Source organism: Triturus cristatus, chromosome 2_2 (assembly GCF_964204655.1).
Source record: "Triturus cristatus chromosome 2_2, aTriCri1.1, whole genome shotgun sequence".
NCBI classification, from domain to species: Eukaryota; Metazoa; Chordata; class Amphibia; order Caudata; family Salamandridae; genus Triturus; species Triturus cristatus.
Window position 1 is genome coordinate 434,758,356 of NC_140582.1, and position 18,741 is coordinate 434,777,096.

Below are 18,741 nucleotides of genomic sequence, written 5' to 3' on the forward strand. Positions count from 1 at the left end.
AGATAACGCCCGTTGTAATCCCTGACGAGTTTTGGATAATATCAGGGTGTCGTCAGCGAACATGAGTAGAGGTACCCTTTGTCCATCCAATTTTGGTGCGTCAGTGGGGTGGTCCTCGAAATAGTGTACTACCCCATTAATAAACAACGAAAACAGTGTAGGGGCCAGGACACACCCCTGCCGGACTCCCTTCTCGACCTTAAATGTTTTAGTGACTTCGCCTGGTTTCCCCCACCGGACCTGGGCATAGTTGGAACTGTGGAGCTTAACCACAAAGTCAACTAACTCCCTGGGCATCCCTAGCCTTAGTAAAACTTCCCATAATTTTAGTCTTGGGACAAGATCGAATGCGGATTTTAAGTCCACAAAAGCTGCAAAAATGAGGCCCTTACCCAACAGGACCTCCTTCCAGTAGATTAAAACAAATTTAAAAACCTGATCCAGTGTCCCCATGTGTGCCCGGAACCCAACTTGGAGAATAGATAAAATCTTATTATCATCAATCCAGCTATGTATTCTACCTAAAATGACACGAGCAATAATTTTTTGCAGTGCGTCAATAAGGCTAATTGGCCTGTAATTCCCTGGTGCAGCGCGGTCTCCTTTTTTAAAGATCGGTATTATTTCGGTGCCCGACCAGGATTCGGGGAAGGGAGTTCCCCCAGCCAGGGAATTCATTAGGTTAATAATATAGGGGACCCAGAGATCGTTATCCTGTCTAAACAGGTCTGCTGGAATGCAGTCTGGACCGGGGGCTTTGCCACTTGGTATGTTTTTCAGAACCGCTTCAATCTCCTTGGTGCAAAATCTTAATGGGACCTCTATAATTATTTGTATGGTAGCGGGACTAGGGGTTCGTACTGGGCCCTGTTGATATTGTGCCTTGAAATGGGCAACCCAGCTATCTGGTTCCACATTATTGTTTGGGACTAGAGGCCTTCGTCCATCTCCCCGCCTTATTAAGTCCCAAAAATGGGACATGTTCCTGCCTTTACAGGCTTCCAGCAGGTCCTTCCAGCGACCCTCATCCCACTCTTTTTTTGCTTGTTTTAAGGTGGATTTATACTTTATCCGTGCCTGCTTAATCAGTGCATAGGACCTCGATTTGATTGCAGACAAGAGGGCTTTATGGGTGGACCTACAGTGAACGTTGTACCATGTAATGGGCTCGTGTTTCTTATTACTCCCCATGGGTTTTGTGTTAATAAAGTAGGTCTTAAGCCTATTTATAAGGTCCGAGTGGATCTTTGGCAATTTGTCATTAAGGGATTCTTGTGTGTTACAGGTGTTTATTTCACCCAATGCACTTGTTATCAAAGCCCTAACTCCTAGCACCTTGGACTCGTCTAGTGCCACCTTGTCCCATTTGACCCGCCTAAAGTCATTACCAATTATTAATGGGGCACCACTTTTTGTTGGATTTTCTCTAATCTGTTGTGCGTATCCCTGGATATCCATTGTCAGAATCAGTGGATTATGATCGCTTTCAGGCCTAGCTTGTATAACCATGTCAGACACGATGTGCCAGATTTCCAAGTTGACTAGAATGTGGTCAATTCTGCTTTTCGTTCGGCCATTATTAGAGGTCGGTGCTCCCTGGGCATCAGATTTTGTTCTGCCATTCACTGCCCTGAGACCCCGTTTCAGACACATCCCCTTGAGCTGTAGCGCTGCCTCTGTCCATTTGTTTATAGGTTGGGAGGATAGCAGGGGGACGCCCCAAAGGGCATCCTCCTCCTCGCTCAGCCTACATTCATCACCATCCAGGGGTTCAAAACTTGTATTGAAATCCCTCAGGATGATCAGATTGTTTTTGATGGAGCCTTCCGCAAGAAGGGATTCCAGTACTGTAATGGTCTGGGAGCTCTTACCACCCGCTTGTCCCCTGGCATATACATTAACTAAGGATAGTGTTGGCCCATTCTGGAGTTTAAGTTTAATTGCCAGGATGTCCGGGTTGTTAATAGGAATTTCTTTGATAGAAACTCCATGGGTTTGCCTGACCCAAAACGTCAGACCCCCTACCGGTCTACCCCTAGGCCCCTTTCTCGCGGGTCTTGAGAAATTCAAGTATCCAACATTATATATATTCTCTACGGCCCATGTTTCCTGGAAAGCCCATATATCCACTTCATTAGCTAGGGTTACCCAGTCAGCTATGGCAACCTTGGATTCCAGGCCGGCAATATTCCAAGAGGCAATGGCCATGGAATCTCTTGGGACCAGGTTAGTCGAATTCCCGGCAGCATTTGGATGCACAACAGGGTGTCTATCGGGGCTTATTTGCGATAAATGGATTGCCCTAGATTGATCATCAGGTTTTGAGCGTAGAGGTTGGTTGCTTATTAAAGCCTCTACGGTGGTGATAATTACACCTTCCATATGAACTCCTGAGCCACCCGTTCTTTGTCAATCTATATCTTCGAGGGAAGACAATGCTTCGAAGCGATTTTTGGATTCAAATCGTTGCTCAGGGTCTGAAGTGGCTCCCCTAAGGGTTCGGTCATTTATCTGTTGTCTTCCTATGTCCTGTTTATAGAAGTACCCTAATGGCAATACACGGATTGATGACCAATCGCTTAATGCATATCCAGCGGAATCAAGGATATCATAAACCAGTTCAGGTGACCTAAAGCTTAGAACCACACAGTCCCCAGCGATAGATTTTTCAGAGTGACCAACCCAATCTATCCTTCTAACCATTTTAAAGTCCCTGTATAGCCTATTGCCTATATTTGTCATTTTGTTCAAATAGTGCAGGGCTTTGTTCTTAAGAGACGTCCAGTGCTCTTGTGAATTGTGCGGTAATATGGGCACGTTTGCCAAGATAATAGTATATGGGGTTGCTTGAGGTGGCAGGTGAAGAAAGGGGCACTTAGGATGGTCACCTGTCTTGTTATTGGTAGCCTGTCCTTGAGACTTTGTAAAATGCGAAGTTCCGTTGTTCGATGGTGCTACCATGATGGGTATGGCTGGCGGTATATTCGCCCTTACTACCCCCTCTTGTTCTCCCACACCCCCCACTCGGTCTAGAGAAGGAGTGGCCCTAATCTGATTATCACGATTTTCCTTGGCCAGTGGCAAGGATGAAGGCGCCCCTGCAGCTGCCTCGGTGCAAGATTTAAACGTAGCCGCTTCTGCTGCACAAGCGCAGGCCTCCTCTATTTTATCTAACCTTTGGACTACCATGTCAAGGCGTTTGCATAGTGGCTCCAGAATGGTAGCTAGCTTTTCTTCTAAAATGGAGGTAAAATCCCTTGTGGTCAATAAAGGATTTGCCACTGTTGGGTCGCTAGCTATCACTTCATTAAAAGAAATATTTGAATCACCTAGGGCAGGGGTGTTGGCCAGATCGTTTGTAGCGGATGTGGCAGAGGCTTTTGTTTTAGATCTAGTGATTTTAGGTGTGTAGCAACCCTTCTTAGCCTTTTTGTATTGATCCTTGACAATTTTCCCTGAAACTTTCGTTCCCCTTGTCTTGGCCCTTACAGAGCTGCTCTGGTTACTCTGGGTGGTAGTGGCGGAGGGTGATACAGACAAGATAGGAGCAGCGCTATTAGCGGGAGTCAGGGACTGGTCAAGGGAGTCATTTGCTGACCTTAACGGGCTGGGGGCGTAAAGTGGGGTATTGGAAGTGGCCCCCCCTCCCAACAGCCTAGGATCCAATGATAATCTTCTCTCAGTGGCCTCAATTTCATGTATCAACACTGATTCAGCACGTACTAAGAAAGCGTCCAGAGTGCCCACTACCTTGTCTCCAGATCTCCATTTTGGCATGATGGCGTAAATAGAGTTGTTGTCTTGGAAACTCTGGAAAACTCAAAATCGTATCACCGGGCCAGTGTCTGAAGACAAGTCTTAACAAGGGTTAACAAGGGGTGGCCCAGCCCGGCCTCGGACAGCCGCAGACGGTCCCGCCCTTGTCCCGGGCTTCTCCCGGCGCCACCCGCGCGCGTCCCGCGTGGCGGGAGTCAGAGCCGATTCTTATGCGCCTCCTGGCGCGAAAGACGGCGTCGGCGGCGACTTCCTGCCGCTAGGGGCTCTGGGTGTTGAAGTCCAAGGACCGCTCCGCGGCCGCTGTAGGTGTGAGAGCGGCGGCGGGAGACCGGTCAACCAGGGAGCCGAGCACTTGCCAGGGAAAAGGTCAGCTTGACACCACCACGGCCCAGGGATAAATAAATAAACTGCCCCTGCTTTTCACTTTGCAGCTTCGTGTGCGTGCTCTCTGCCCATTGGGAATGGGAGGTGTTGTGTTATGTACTGAACGCCAGCGGTGGACGTTTCTCACGCACCACCAGTCGTTTTTGGGCCACCGGTTTCAACCGCAATGTCTTTGGAGTAAGCATGGGAGTGCTATTTTGGTGGCACCCGGACCACACTTCGGGAGGAGGAATCAGAGTAGCAGGCAGCGGAGGTGGTGTTCGCTCGACGCGAGGAATTCCTTGAGCTTTTCAGAGTCAGTATCCTTCCTTCTCGTCCTGCACTCGGACTCGTAACACTGAAGAAGCTCTGGTGACTGGGTTCCGTGAAAGCCGACGCCTAACGGTGAGGTCTGCCAAGCTGGGATAATTTTTGTCTTCATGCGGCCTTACCCAACCCCGGTTTGGTACTGTAATTAGTGACGGGAACTCAAACTGTTGTTTTGTTTTATTTGAGCATGACATGTGGATGTGCTATGCTGCTATGTGCAACAACTTTTTGATCTGCAGGAACTTTTAAGTCTTCAGCAAGCTTATTACATCACATGGTTGAAGACTCTGTGAGCGTAAGAGACATTTCCCATTAGGGTTTTCTCTTGAACTATGGGGAAAGTTTCCCACCGTGAAGCTATCTAATGTCACAAGTTTTTCCTTTGTAATTGATTTGCTAGACAAATGAACTGTGATTACGAGAGCTAGCCGTATCCTATTGAAATGCGCTTCGCACCTTATGAGTGATATGCACTGCAGAAAATGTCTGCATTCATTTTCAACAATTCCTGTTGGAGCTTTCATATGTATGGCACTTTGAATGTATGAGCATCATAGAACGGCGTATTTGGCTATTTACATTTTTAGCTTATGGTCTACAACTCAGCGTGCAACAATACATATGTGTGGAGTTAGCTTTAACTTATTGAGTTGATCATGCAGTGCATTAGTACGTAAACACAATTCAAGTGTAAATAGATGATTAGTCTCAATTATTTTATTGCTGTGATATGCACAATATTTTTCCATCATTATTGTTTTCCATCTTTACATACTATATAGGATGGTATATATGCTGCTTTTGACCATGAGTTGTATTTCTTTTATGTCTATTACCCAGATACTGTTTCCATGTTTATGATGTTGTTGTGGTATATAAAGGTTTTAAAAATGGTGCCAAACTAGATTGACAAAGGCTGCTGTGACAGCCGAAATGCGTCTCTCTGGGCTTCCAGGGCTGAGGAAGGCTTGATGAAATAAAGAAGCTTTTCACTTTGCAGCTTCGTGTGCATGCTCTCTGCCCGTTGGGAATGGGAGGTGTTGTGTTTTATGTGTATATATATATATTCTCTCAAATGCATTGAGACCGCAATCAAAAAAAGCAATGATTTGAATAGGGAAACCCTCTTTAATACCAAAGAAAGACCAAAACAGATTGATGATACATTCAGATTCATCTTCAGTTTCAGTAAACAGGGAAGATTCATGAAAAATTTGATCAACAGAAATTGGCCAATAGTATTGGGAGATCCGACTATTGGTCATCTACTCCCGAAAAAGGCTGCCATCACATTCAGCAGGGCACCCTCCATGAGGGACTCTTTGGTTAGAAATGACTTAGAGAGCTTAACCCAAGGTACTTGGCTTAGTCAACGTAGGGGATTCTACAGATGTAAATCTTGCAAGGCATGCCAACATGGCATCAATACCACCGCATTCAAAACACCATTTAATTATGTAGAAATCCCGATTACTAAGCATCTGTCTTGCAAAACAGATCATGCCATTTATGTGCTGGAGTGCCCTTGTGGACTCAGATATGTGGGTAGTACTATACTACAGGGACACAAGAGGGTGCTCCAGCACATAAGAGCAATTAAGAATCTCGACCAGGCATATCCTGTTGCACCACATTTTGAGGATAGGCCCAAGTCAGATTCTACCCTACTGAAGTACTTTATAATTGACAGCATCCCGATCAAAAAGAGAGGAGGAGATCGTGTTAGAGCTCTTAGACAGCTGGTGACTAGATACATTTTGAATCTTGATACTAAGTATCCAAATGGTCTAAATCAAACAGAAGATCTATATACCTGTCTCTAGAATGCTGCTAGACATTTCACCCATTAAATCATGAAGAGTTTTATACAGGAATATACTGTCATCAAAATAAAGGAAAGACAACAGTACACTGAGGAACACTATGTTCTAATACTTCCCTTTCCCATGCCGTATCCCTTAATATTTTTCTATTTTTATGCGCATATGGTTTTAGGTACTCACATTTTAGGATTAAATAACAGTAGTAATTTTAGCACTTAGCACTTTACTTATTATTGCACTTTACACTATCAACATGCATCCAGTGAATTTTGTTGACAAATTAGCCTAATACATTTTAGTAAAACTTCGGAAGCACTAGCACTTTGTTCTTTTATGGAGATAGAAAATTGCCAAAGGTATTCAAACCTGGACGTTGTCCCTTTCTTTTTAAGAAAATCAGTGAGATTTATTGTTTTAATCTTATTTATTACGATGAAATTTTTAAACATAACTGTTTTTTTACGAAAATGGATTATCTATTATTTGTTTGTTTACAACTTAATGTGTTCCGCAAAAATCTATTTGCTTAATGTTTAGCAACACCATCATGAATTTATAACAATTACTTTCTTGGTACCCTATTATTGGTACCATACATTCATCAATTTACATTGCAAAAAAGTTTTAAGTATTTTGTCTATGTCCATGTTCAACAATACTGCTTGCATGTCACTTTAAAAAAATGTTTTAAAAAATGACATTTAAAGGTACCTCACGGTGTGCATGCGCGTCATGTGATCAAGATCCCTTGAGGATCGAAACGTGTCATGCTGGTGGAGTTATTGGAGCTGAAAAAAACATACTAGCTGCACCAACCCTGTGGTCCGCGCTCTGTTTTTGGGCAGAAGCGATAGTGGCTGCACAGGGAGACAAAGCGTCATATATATATATATATATTATCTACTGGCGGTCGCCAGTAGATAGTTATAGTTAGGGCCGTGTTTCCATAGGAAATCTGAAAATTCTATTTTGAATAACTTTGGCGCCGGTTGATTAATCATCGCAAATTTTTCAAAATAGGTGGGGCGCTCCGCTCCGCTCCTACCCTGAAAGTCTCGGGGTGATTAGTCAAGCGGGGGCCGAGAAAAAAGGGGGGTCCCAAAACGCGTTTTCCCTATGCATTTTTCCATAGGGACCTTTAGTCCAAGGTACAGCCCGAACGGCTGAACAGAATTATTTGAAATTTGGCAAAGAGAAAGTCCTCAGGTCAGGGATGTGCCTTTTGAATATCTGGAGTCAATCTGTTCAGTAGTTCCTGAGAACACCGTACGGTAAGCATACGGTACGTGCACGCTGACGTGCGCAAGCGTAATTCTGATTGGTGGTTACATGACAGTAAACATTCCAGTCGGTCGAAATCAGGAAGTGTCGGCCGCCATTTTGTCTCTCGCAGTCTGAAAAACAAAGGTGGAGAATGTGAAAAGGGGGCAGGGTGGACAGTTCCTGACCCCCTAGCCTTTGTCAGGGGGTCACTGAAGGACCCCCAAGGATAAAAAAAACTTTATTTTTTTTCGAAAAAGCGCGGGGTGCGTGCACTGTGCGTGCACTGTGCGCACACGGCATGGACAACGCATCGTGGGTGCTCGGTGCGCGAAGCGCACCGAGTGCCCACAGTGCGCGCACGGTGCGCGCACGGTGAAGAACCTGTAAAAAAAAATATTAATTAATACATAACTTAGCATTTAAAAAACCGTACAAATTCACTTAAAAAAACATAGGTTTCACACACGTTATAGTTAGGAATTAGCATTTAAAAAACCTTGCAAATTCACTTAAAAAACCATAGGTTTCACACATGTTATAGTTAGCTGGACATTTCCCTTGTAAAAAAACAATGAAATTCCCCCGTTATAGTTAGTGCAGGCAATTATAACTCACGCGACCGCAATCCTCTGCTGATGACGTCAGATATTACATCACTGATTAAATATGTGTCTTTCTGAAAAATAAATATTTGTAATATATGTATAGCTAAAGAATAATGGAAGAAGACATGGGTAAATAGGTGTCTGAATACAGTGATGTAATATCTGACGTCATCAGCAGAGGACTGCGGTCGCGTGAGTTATAGTTGCCTGCACTAACTATAACGGGGGAATTTCATTGGTTTTTTACGAGGGAAATGTCAAGCTAACTATAACATGTGTGAAACCTATGGTTTTTTAAGTGAATATATATATATTATATATATATATATATATATTTTTTCACTGGAAAAAACATAGGTTTCAGTGAATGTTTTAGTTAGAAATTAGCATTTAAAAAACCTTAGAAATTCACAGAAAAAACCTCAGGTTTCAGGTATGTTATAGTTAATTGGACATTTCACTCATACAAAACCCGAGAAATTCAGCCGTTTTACTTAGTTGAGCTAACTATAACTCACGCCCCTGCAATGCACTACTGATGGCGTCACTTATTACAACACTCATGACATGGTCAGTGACATCACTGATGCCATCTCAAATGACATCACTGATGACATAACTGATGACATCATCCAGTAACTGTTTTTTTAAAAAAAGTTTAATTTATATATACACCAAGGTGTATTGAAGAATGAGTGGGTATATGAGTGTCTGAATAGATGATTTAGTAGGTGCGTAACTGACTGTATAAGTTAGTAATTAAACATGTCTTAGTGAATGCATGGGTTAGTGACTAATCTGTGTGAATGTCTGTATCAGTCTTTCAGCTGGTGTGTAAATGGCTGCATTGGTTGGTGAGTACCGACATGACTGTCTATATAGGTTTATGATAGGTTGCCTGAGTACCTGTATGGGTGCCTGAGTCTCTGTGTGTGTGAGTGTGGGGTATGCTAATCCCTGCATGGATGTGTGAGTGGGTGATTCACTGGGTATATGGGTTCATGAGTGCATCTGTGAAGGGCTGTATGGGTGCATGAGTGTGTGTATGGCTGTGTTGGTGAGTGAATGGATGTCTCAGTGTGACATGTATGAGTAACTACATATGTGAAAGGCAGTATATGTGAGTGTTGGAGTATATAAGTGACTATATCAGAGAGTAAGTGACTGTGAGAGTGGCTGTATGGATGAGTGTGTGCTTCTGTCAGTGATTGTAGAAGAGAGTAAGTATGTGTTAGTATCTGTATGAATAAGCGAGGTGGTGTGTGTATAACTCTATAATGAGTAAATCGTGGTGTGATTGATTCTTTGGGTGACTGACTAGGTGTGTGAGAAACTCTATGAATGAGTGGCAGTGTATGAGTATTTGTATAGGTGTATGAGTGCATATATCAGTGGCTATATTGATGAGTGACGGCATGTATGAGTGACTGTATGGGTGAGTGGATGTGTGTGTAGACCTATGAAATAGTCAGTGGGTATGTAGTAACTGGTATTGGTGTGTCTATAGTTTCGAGAATGGTAGTCTGTATTTTAGAGTAGGTGTATGAAAGGTTATTTTAGATTGTGATGATTTGCATCAGATATTAAGTGGATGATGTCATCAGTGATGTCATTTGAGATGTCATCAGTGATGTCACTGACCATGTCATGAGTGCTGTAATATGTGACGTCATCAGCAGTGCTTTGTGGGGGTGCGAGTTATAGTTAGCTCAACTAACTATAACTGCTGAATTTCTCTGGTTTTGTATGAGTGAAATGTCCAGCTAACTATAACGTACCTGAAACCTGAGGTTTTCTTTGTGAATTTCTAAGGTTTTATAGATGCTAATTTCTAACTATAACGTCCCTGAAACCTATGTTTTTTTCAGTGAATTTCCAAGGTTTTTTAAATGCTAATTTATAACTATAACGTCCCTGAAACCTATGTTTTTTCAGTGAATTTTTAAGGTTTTTAAATGCTAATTTCTAACTATAACGTCCATGACACCTATGTGTTTTTCAGTGAAGTTCTAAGGTTTTTTAAATGCTAATTTCTAAATATAACATCCCTGAAACCTATGTTTTTTTCAGTGAAATCCTAAGGTTTTTTAAATGCTAATTTCTTCCAATGCCTACAGAGGTAGGACATGTGCGGGAAAAGGAAGAAATGCGCAGAAAGAAGCAATAGAAATGCAGAAAGAGGCAACAGAAGTCCAGAAGGAGGTAGAAAGGTGCAGAAAGAAGCAAGAGATATGCAGAAAGAACCAACAGAGGTGTAGAAAGAAGCCACTATTGACCAGTCATCATGTGCCCTGGGCACCACCCAACGTTTTGCTGACTGGTACTAATGGTAACTGACTCTGACTGACCCTGGGCTCTACCTAACCAGGCCTGGAGCCAGTGCTATGCTGAAAGACACTTAGAATACAGTGAAAACACCTACATACACTAGGGTACACTATGGGTTGGGTTACCCCTGTGCTTGGCATGACCTCCCCTGTAAGGCCCTAGTACATAATAGGGCAGGGGGATTCAAACTACCTCTAGGTCCCTAGCATATAATAGGGCATGGCAGGTTAGAGGGCCACTGCCCTTTTCTGCACTTGCATGTGTGCACTGCTGAACCTGAGGTCAGTTTAAAAGTAGCCCTGTGTGTGCAGAATGAGGCAAGAGAGGTACAGAATGAGGCAAGAGAGGTGCAGAAAGAGAGAAGAAGGTTGCAGAAAGAGGCAAGAGAGGTGCAGAAAGAAGCAAGAGAAGTACGGAAAGCAGCAACAGAGGTGCAGATAGAGGGAAGAGGGGTGCAGAAAGAGGAAAGAGAAGTGCAGAAAGAAGCAACAGAGGTACAGAAAGAGGTAGCAGAGGTGCAGAAACAGGCAGAAGAGATGCAAAAAGAGGGAACAGGGGTGCAGAAAGAGAGAAGAGGGGTGCCGAAAGAGGCAAGAAGGGTGCAGAACTTTGCAAGAGAGGTGCCAAAAGAAGCAAGAGCAGTGCAGTAAGAAACAACAGAGGTGCAGAAGGAGGCAAGAGGGGCACAGAAAGAGGCAAAAGAAGAGCAGAAACAAGCAAAAGGAAAGCAGAAAGAGGCTAGAACTGTGCAGAAAGACACACTTGAGGTGCAGAAAGAGACAACAGAGGTGCAGAAAAACGCAAGAGAGGTACATTAACAAGCAAAAGAAGTGCAGAAAGAGGCAAGAGAATTGCTGAAAGAAGCAAGAGAAGTGTAGAAAGAAGCAAGAGATGTGCAGAAAGAGGCAAGTGAGGTACAGAAAGAGGCAAGAGAGGTGCAGAACATGGCAAGAGAACTGCAGAAAGAGGCAAGATGATGCAAAAAAGAGAAGAAGGGTGCAGAAAGAAGCAAGAGAGGTGCACAAAGAAGCAAGTGAAGTGCAGAAAGAAGCAAGAGAGGTGCATAAAGAGGGAAGACGAGTGCAGAAAGAGACAACAGCGGTGCAGAAAGAAGCAATAGAGGTGCAGAAAGAGGCAAAAGAAGTGCAGAAAGAAGCAAAAGAGGTGCAGAAGGAGGCAAGAGAACTGCAGCAAGAGGCAAGTAAGTTACAGAAACAGGCAAATGAGGTACAGAAAGAGGGAACAGGGGTGCAGACAGAGGCAAGAGAGGTGCAGAAAGTAGGAAGAGGTGTGCAGAAAAAGGCAAGAGGGGTGCAGAAATTAGCAAGAGAGGTGCAGAAATTAGCAAGAGACGTGCAGAAAGAAGCAAGAGCAGTGCAAAAGAACCAACAGAAGTGCAGAAAGAGGCAAGAGGGGTATAGAAAGAGGCAAGAGAAGTACAGAAAGAAGTGACAGAGGTGCAGAAAGAGGCAAGTTGGGTACAGAAAGACGGAAGAGAGGTGTAGAAAGAGGCAAGAGAGTTGCACAAAGAGGGAAGAAGGGTGCAGAAAGAAGCAACAGAGGTTCATAAAGAAGCAAGAGACGTGCAGAAATAAGCAACAGAGGTGCTGAAAGAGGCAAGAGGGTACAGAAAGAGGCAAGAGAAGTGCAGAAAGAAGCACCAGAGGTGCAGAAAGAAGCAACAGAGATGCAGAAACAGGCAGGAGAGGTGCAGAAAGAGGGAACAGGGGTACAGAAAGAGGCAAAAGAGGTACAGAAAGAGGGAAGAAGGATGCAAAAAGAGGCAAGAGTGGTACAGAAGAAAGCAAGTGAGATGCAGAAAGAGACAACAGAGGTGCAGAAAAAAAAAGAAAGGTGCAGAAAGAAGCAACAGAAATGCAGAGAGGCAAGAGAGGCGCAGAAAGAAGCAAGAGTGGTTTGCACATCAGTAGTACCAATTTAATACCCACATTTAGCAATAAGTAACAGGTGACCATTCTAGGTTTGCAAAGGGCCTTTCACCACGCTGGAACACTTGTCGCTGCATTTTGGTAACGTTTGAGCCGTTTGCGCTACAAGCAAGGTTATTTTGTTCAAATCTACAGATTATGCAGCAGATGGTGGATTATGTGGCAAACAAGGAAAATTTATAATTGTGCAAAAGTTGGTGCAGCCAAACAGTCGCATAATTCCAGTGGCCCTGCTCATACCTCTGACTAGGTCCAGAAGTGCTCCTCGGTGGTTCCTTCTTTTTTTGTCTCATTGAGTTTATAGTTTAGCTTTTATGGAAATGAGGAAGACTAAACCTGAAGTTACAACTCCAAAACACAGACTATAATACCACATAATTACTCTCCATAACACATAATCCCACTCTACATAATTCCTATACACTAAATACCACATACTTTCTATCCAAATAATTTAACTGCACAACATGCCACATAATTCCACTACACTCAACCTACACCCACTCCACTCCAAGAAACATTATTAAAACACTTTTATTTTTACAATGCCAATAGCTCTAACTCTCGCGAATGCGAAACCTATTACATTGCAAATGCTTCTTCAACTGGTAGTCGCGTTTGCAGAGTGGTGGAGAAAGGGGGCTGTGCCTCCAACCAGCGCAGAGGAATTCCGCTGCATAGGATTTACAGGAGGAACCAGGAGGGCTTCTTGGCCCCCAAAGTCCCTCAGGAGTAAAATGGACTTCATCTCCCAACCCGTAGTGTGCCAGGAGGTGCATTTGCATTGCAGAGTGTTGGAGAAAGGGAGGGTGTGGCTTTCGAAGACTTCCTAGCAATCCCACTGTGTGGGACTTAGTGGAGGTAACAGGGGGGATAGTTGGCCCATCTGCAAACACGCTCCCTGGCGTGCTCTTTGATGGAGATTAAAGTCGCCTTCGCTGCTGGGGGTTCTTAGGGGCCAACTAGCTGACCTACTACCTCCAGTAAGCCCCAGATAGTGGGATTGCTGAGAGGTGGACACAGGCCACGCCCCCTTTCTCCACCACTCTGCAAATGCGCCTCCAGGCGCGCTCTGGGTTAGGAGTCCCCTGGTCTTCTGAGGGCCAACTAGCCCTCCCGTTATCTCTAGTGAGTCCCACACAGCTTAATTGCTGAGAGTGGTCCAAGGCCACACACCCTTTTTACATCACTCTGCAAATGCGCCTCCTGGCACACTGCTGCTCGGGGGATGAAGTCCACTTTAGGCCTGAGGTCCTCAGGACACAAGAGGACCTCATCACCCCACCAAGAGGCGCGTTTGCACAGTGGTGTAAAAAGGGGCATGGCTTCGGACCACCTTCCAGCAATCTCACTGTGTGGGCTTACTGGAGGTACCTGGTGGGCTAGTTGGCCCCCAGGGACCCTCAGGATTCAAGGGGACTTATCCTCCAACTTAGAACGCGCCAGGAGGCGCATTTGCACAGTGGTGCAGGGAGGGGTCGAGGCCTCCAGCGACTTTTTTTAAATTTCCTTTTTGAAAGGGGGTGCAGTGTGGCCCCCCTTCCCTTTATTATTTTTGGGCCCTGTGGACCCCATCCCTCAGGGCCTGAGCATATTTTTGCTTTTTTTTTTAATGGGAAGGAGGCTGTGGGCCCCCCTCCCATTGCCGTTTTCAGCCCCGTGGACCTTATGCCCCGGGGCATGGCCACATATTATTATTATTATTTTTTTATTCTAAGGAGGGGGGCTGCCCCCTCCTGAGGCAATTATTGGTCCCGGGACCCCATCCCCTGGGGCTTTGCCTCATTCTTTTTTTTTTCTTTAGGGAGGGGGGCCATGTATCCCCCGTCCCTGGCCCTCACGTGGGGGAGCCCCAATGCCCTTGTGGTCCCAGCCAGCTCCCCGCCTCCTGCGGGAGCCGGCATGCAGCTCCCCTTGTCCAAAAGTAATACTGCTTTGCTTCTTGGAAGCAAGAGCAAGTTTCCTACTCTCGGTTCCAAGAAGCAAAGCACTGTTTGCTATGGCAGGGCGGGAGCTCAACTGAGTTAATCCCCGGGGAATGTGGTTTTCCCCGTGCCCGGGAGTCCGCAACCAACCCCTGTATTTAAATAATTAGTGCCCTGGGGAGTTGGTGGTTCCCGGGGCAGTGTGGGGAGGGGAAGGAGACCCCCACACTTCTTTAATGTAATTGGAGCCCCGGAGAGCTGGCTGTCCCCATGGCTTGGGGGGCCTGCAAGGCCCCCCGCCATAAAATAACAATGCCCTGGAGCTGCGTGGGGGGGCAGGAGCACCCCACACATTTTTAAAAAAAGCCCCAGGGGAGGTGGCAATCCCTGGGGCTGCGGGCCCCATCTACATAATCAGGCACTGCCCCCCGAGACCTGGCCCACCCGGCGCAAGTTCGGCCATTTTTTGTAATGCTTTTTTGGTCCCTGGGGATCCCTGTGGGACCTCCTGAGCAGGCCTAGGGGTTCAGAGTGTTTCTACCCTGCCCCCTTTTCTTGTTTTCTACCTTTTTCCTACTGTTTTGTTGTAACTCGGTTACTGAGTCAAAAGATGGCTGCCAACACATTCTGGTTTGGAGTGTTGGAAGCCAATCAGAATGAAGCTCATGCTCAGGGGGGTTCGCAAATCCTCAGTCCCATGGGGAGATTCCCGATACCCAGGACCTATTATTTAAACCTACACTTTCTGCCTTCTCAAGCATACAAAATGAGAATCTGCTTGCTAAAATGACCAAGGTAGAGTCAGGATCCCCTCTGGATCCTGCCCCATCTCTTATTCTTCAAAAGACGGCGGGAACTGTTCATCCTCTCATAGAGGATTCCTAAACCACTTGTTGGTTATTGGTCAGGTCCTTAAATCTTGGAAGCATTCAATGGTGATACCACTATTCAAGAAACACACCCTCAATCATTTACTTATTGAAAACTATAGCCAATCTCCTTGCTTCATTTTTTGGGTAAAATTGTGGAGGGATATGTAAATAAGCAGCTTTCTGAATTTTTGGAAAAGAACGATTTCCTCCACACATCTCAAACTGGGTTTAGACCCAGTCATAGCACTAGGACAGTGCTATTGGCGGTTGTAGTGGACCTTAACAATGATAATCGACCAAGGTGGCTCCGCAGCCTTGATCCTGCTGGATCTCAGAACAGTATTCTATACGGTATCCCGCGCAACTCTCTTAGAGAGACTGGCCAACTCAGGAGTGACACATTAAGCCTGGATGTGGCTGGCCTCCTTTTTGGAAGAGCGAAGCGTCCAGGTATGTGACAAACCTTTTTACTCACAATCTCTACCATTAGTGTTTGGAGTGCACCAGGGATCCTTTCTGAGTCCTATATTGTTCAACATGTATGATCGACAGCTGGCTGACCTTGTGATATCATTTGACCTCTCTTTGTTCTCATATGCGGATGATACCCATATCATCATTTCTTTGGCCCCAGAATCACCTTCCAATAGTGGCCTGTTAAAACCTTGTATCACTTTAGTAGTTCAGTGAATGGCCTCCTGTTGTCTAAAAGTCAATGGAGACAAGACTGAAGTGATTATAATTGGAAATAATGTAAATCTCTCTTCTCTGCATTGTTAGCCTGAATCCCTTGGTCCTCAACCCCAGCCAAAGTCGGTGGTCAACAACTTGGGATTCTGTCTGGATAACAAATCTTCTTTCCATACACAAGCAAAGAAACTTGCCACTGTTTGTTTTGGTACATTGAGTCGGATAGAAAGATTTTACACTTTTTACCAGACTATGCTCAAAGAACTGTAATACAGGCTTTGGTGACCTCTTGCATGGATTACGGTAATGTATTCTGTTTAGGAGCCCCACAATCTATGCAGAATAGTCTATAGGTGGTGCAAAACGCTGCAGCTCATCTTTTGTTAAAGATTCCCAGACATCAGTCAGTGTAAGCCTCCTTAACGAAGTTGCATTGGCTACCTATTAAGAAGCATATACATTTTAAGGACTTATGTATAGCACACAGAATTTATACTAATATGGGCCCTAGTCGGCTAGTCGATATGCTGCAAAACTATAGTCCTCTAAAGCTGCTTCATCTCTCAAATCCTATCTGGGAGTCACACAAAAGCTGGTTTGGTGATCGTTCCTAGTTTTGAAGCAGTGGAACAAGATACCTCTTTCCCTGAGGATGACTTCAGATGAATTAACATTTAGGAAAAGACTTAAAATGTGGCTTTTCTGATGAGTTAGTCACAGTTCTCTGGGCTTCTTTTGTACTAACAGTTTCAGTGCCGGGAGACCCTTTGTGGGTAGTCATGCGCTTTATAAACCTAGTAAATAGAAATAGAGTTTCAAAATGACCATGACATGCAAGATTAAACCACGTCCTCAAGAAAAACACCTTGTGGAACTGTCAAGTGGGCTGGTTACTGCAGGTCCTAATTGCTGCAGCATACTCTACATAGACTCCCAAATCAATCATAAACAACGTACGGTGAGAAGAATACCAAGGACTTGGCTGTGGCATAACCTCCCCACACAAAAATCATTGTAAAGGTCCTTCTCTGCCCCCTAGTGGAGGCTACAGTCAAATGTAAGGTCCTCTACACTATACAGAAAGATTACTACAGTAACGGCTGAGGTTACCTACATATACGCTCACTCCACAGTACAGGCCAACAAAGGACCTAAGGACGACAGAAGCACACTGCAAGGGTGATTGAAACACTGTAGATCATGTACGGATAGCCCAGACGTAAACATAAAGAGAGCGCGAGACGGAATCAGCTGTATAACATGGCAGCACCTCACTATGAGATAGTACAAAGCTCAATGTAGTTTCTTCATCCCCCATTAATTAAACACCAAGATACCAGAGAGTAGATGGCCTTATTATGATCACTTTTACATGCAAGCGTAAACAACCTTATTACTCAAAGGTTCATAAAAAAATACTATTTCACATAGATTCATTTGTAACCAAGTGTTGCAAAGTAGCCTTGAGGTGACATGCCATCACTATAAAGAACACCATAACCAATTAAATCTATCAAAACTCAAACTTGTCCACAGAGTTATCAATGGAAACCTTTACTGAGGGCATAGCGGATTAGCCGGAGGAGTCATTTTGGTTGGGTGAGTGGTATGTGAGGGAAAAGTTGAGTGGTGAGTTTCTGAGTACTTGAGAGGCTGGGCTTGTGTTGGAACGTGAGTGACTTAATTTGTGAGTGTGTGACTGTGCAAGGGAGTGTGTAGGTAGGTGAGTGAGTGAATGGTTGGGAAATTAAAGGTTGGGGACTTGATGGAGGTAATTAGACATTGGGACCTAATCTCACAGGCACTCATCTATAAAATGGGTGTGGTCATAAGTAATGATACTTGAAATAGAATCTAATAACACAGTTTAAGAATTGTTTAATTTTTCTGAAGGATAGGATTACGCTGCAAAAGAATGTTGTGTAATCTGAAAAGAGTGGCTCTGAAGCATGAGTTAGAGAGTCATTAAGTAGATTCCGCCTTTGTCCCGCCTCGAATGGGACAGTCTGGTGGCCTCGACTGCTAAACCATGTGCAAATCTTAATGCCTCATTCACTGCACCAGCCTACAAATGTGGAGGTAGAGACCAAAAATAAGGTTTTAAGTGGAAGAAAAATACAAAGCCTTCCTAGCAGATTACACTGTTCACACTTGCAGACTGAAGAGATGTTCACAATGCCAACTACATGTCACATGACTTTTCCAGGTGAACGGACATAATGAAGACATCCTTTGTGTTTCCACCTGTCCGCCAAATCTATTGGCAACGTCCTGCTATGACGGGGAAGTCCTTGTTTGGAATCTGATATCGGGGCATATATTATGCCACCTTAACTTTTTAACAAGCGTGCCACTGGAAGAAGGGACAGGTAGGCAAAATAATGTTTTAGATGTCATGGTTTTGAAAAAACTGATGTTGTTGGTCTTCAAACCTTGTGTCAACATGACAAAATCATGCTGCCTGTATTGACAGGGAATGTGTGTTGAGGTCCGGTGGACACACCCGTGCAGGTCTATTAATTGACTCCTGGGAACTTTGGGTCATTTCCTTTATTCTTTATCAAGTGTTACTGCAGGATAGGGCAAAAGGGTATGAGACCACCACTTCTGGGTGGGTGACTGGGTCTTCAGTAGCACTGTCTACCAAATGCCTCTTTCTGTGTGTGTAATATTGGGGACGAGGGGGTTTCCACCATTTAGACAATCACGTTTATTGCACAAATTGTACTCAGTCAAAAAATTAAGGATATTGTGCGTGTGAAAGATTGTGGGGCATATCATCAAGGTGGCGCTATGAAATTATCGCCCCTTTTGCG

At 44.5% G+C, this 18,741-nt stretch overlaps 1 protein-coding gene across 2 annotated transcripts in view; it reads left to right on the forward strand.

Annotated features, from left to right (window-relative positions):
- Nucleotides 1-18,741, forward strand: part of LOC146862330 (cilia- and flagella-associated protein 337-like) — a 336,132-nt gene that overhangs the window by 219,620 nt on the left and 97,771 nt on the right. For both annotated transcript variants that reach the window (XM_085641532.1, XM_085641531.1), the window contains one exon: nucleotides 18,132-18,294. In XM_085641532.1, coding sequence (XP_085497658.1) covers nucleotides 18,132-18,294 — 163 coding nt within the window. The remainder of the gene's footprint in view (nucleotides 1-18,131; nucleotides 18,295-18,741) is intronic.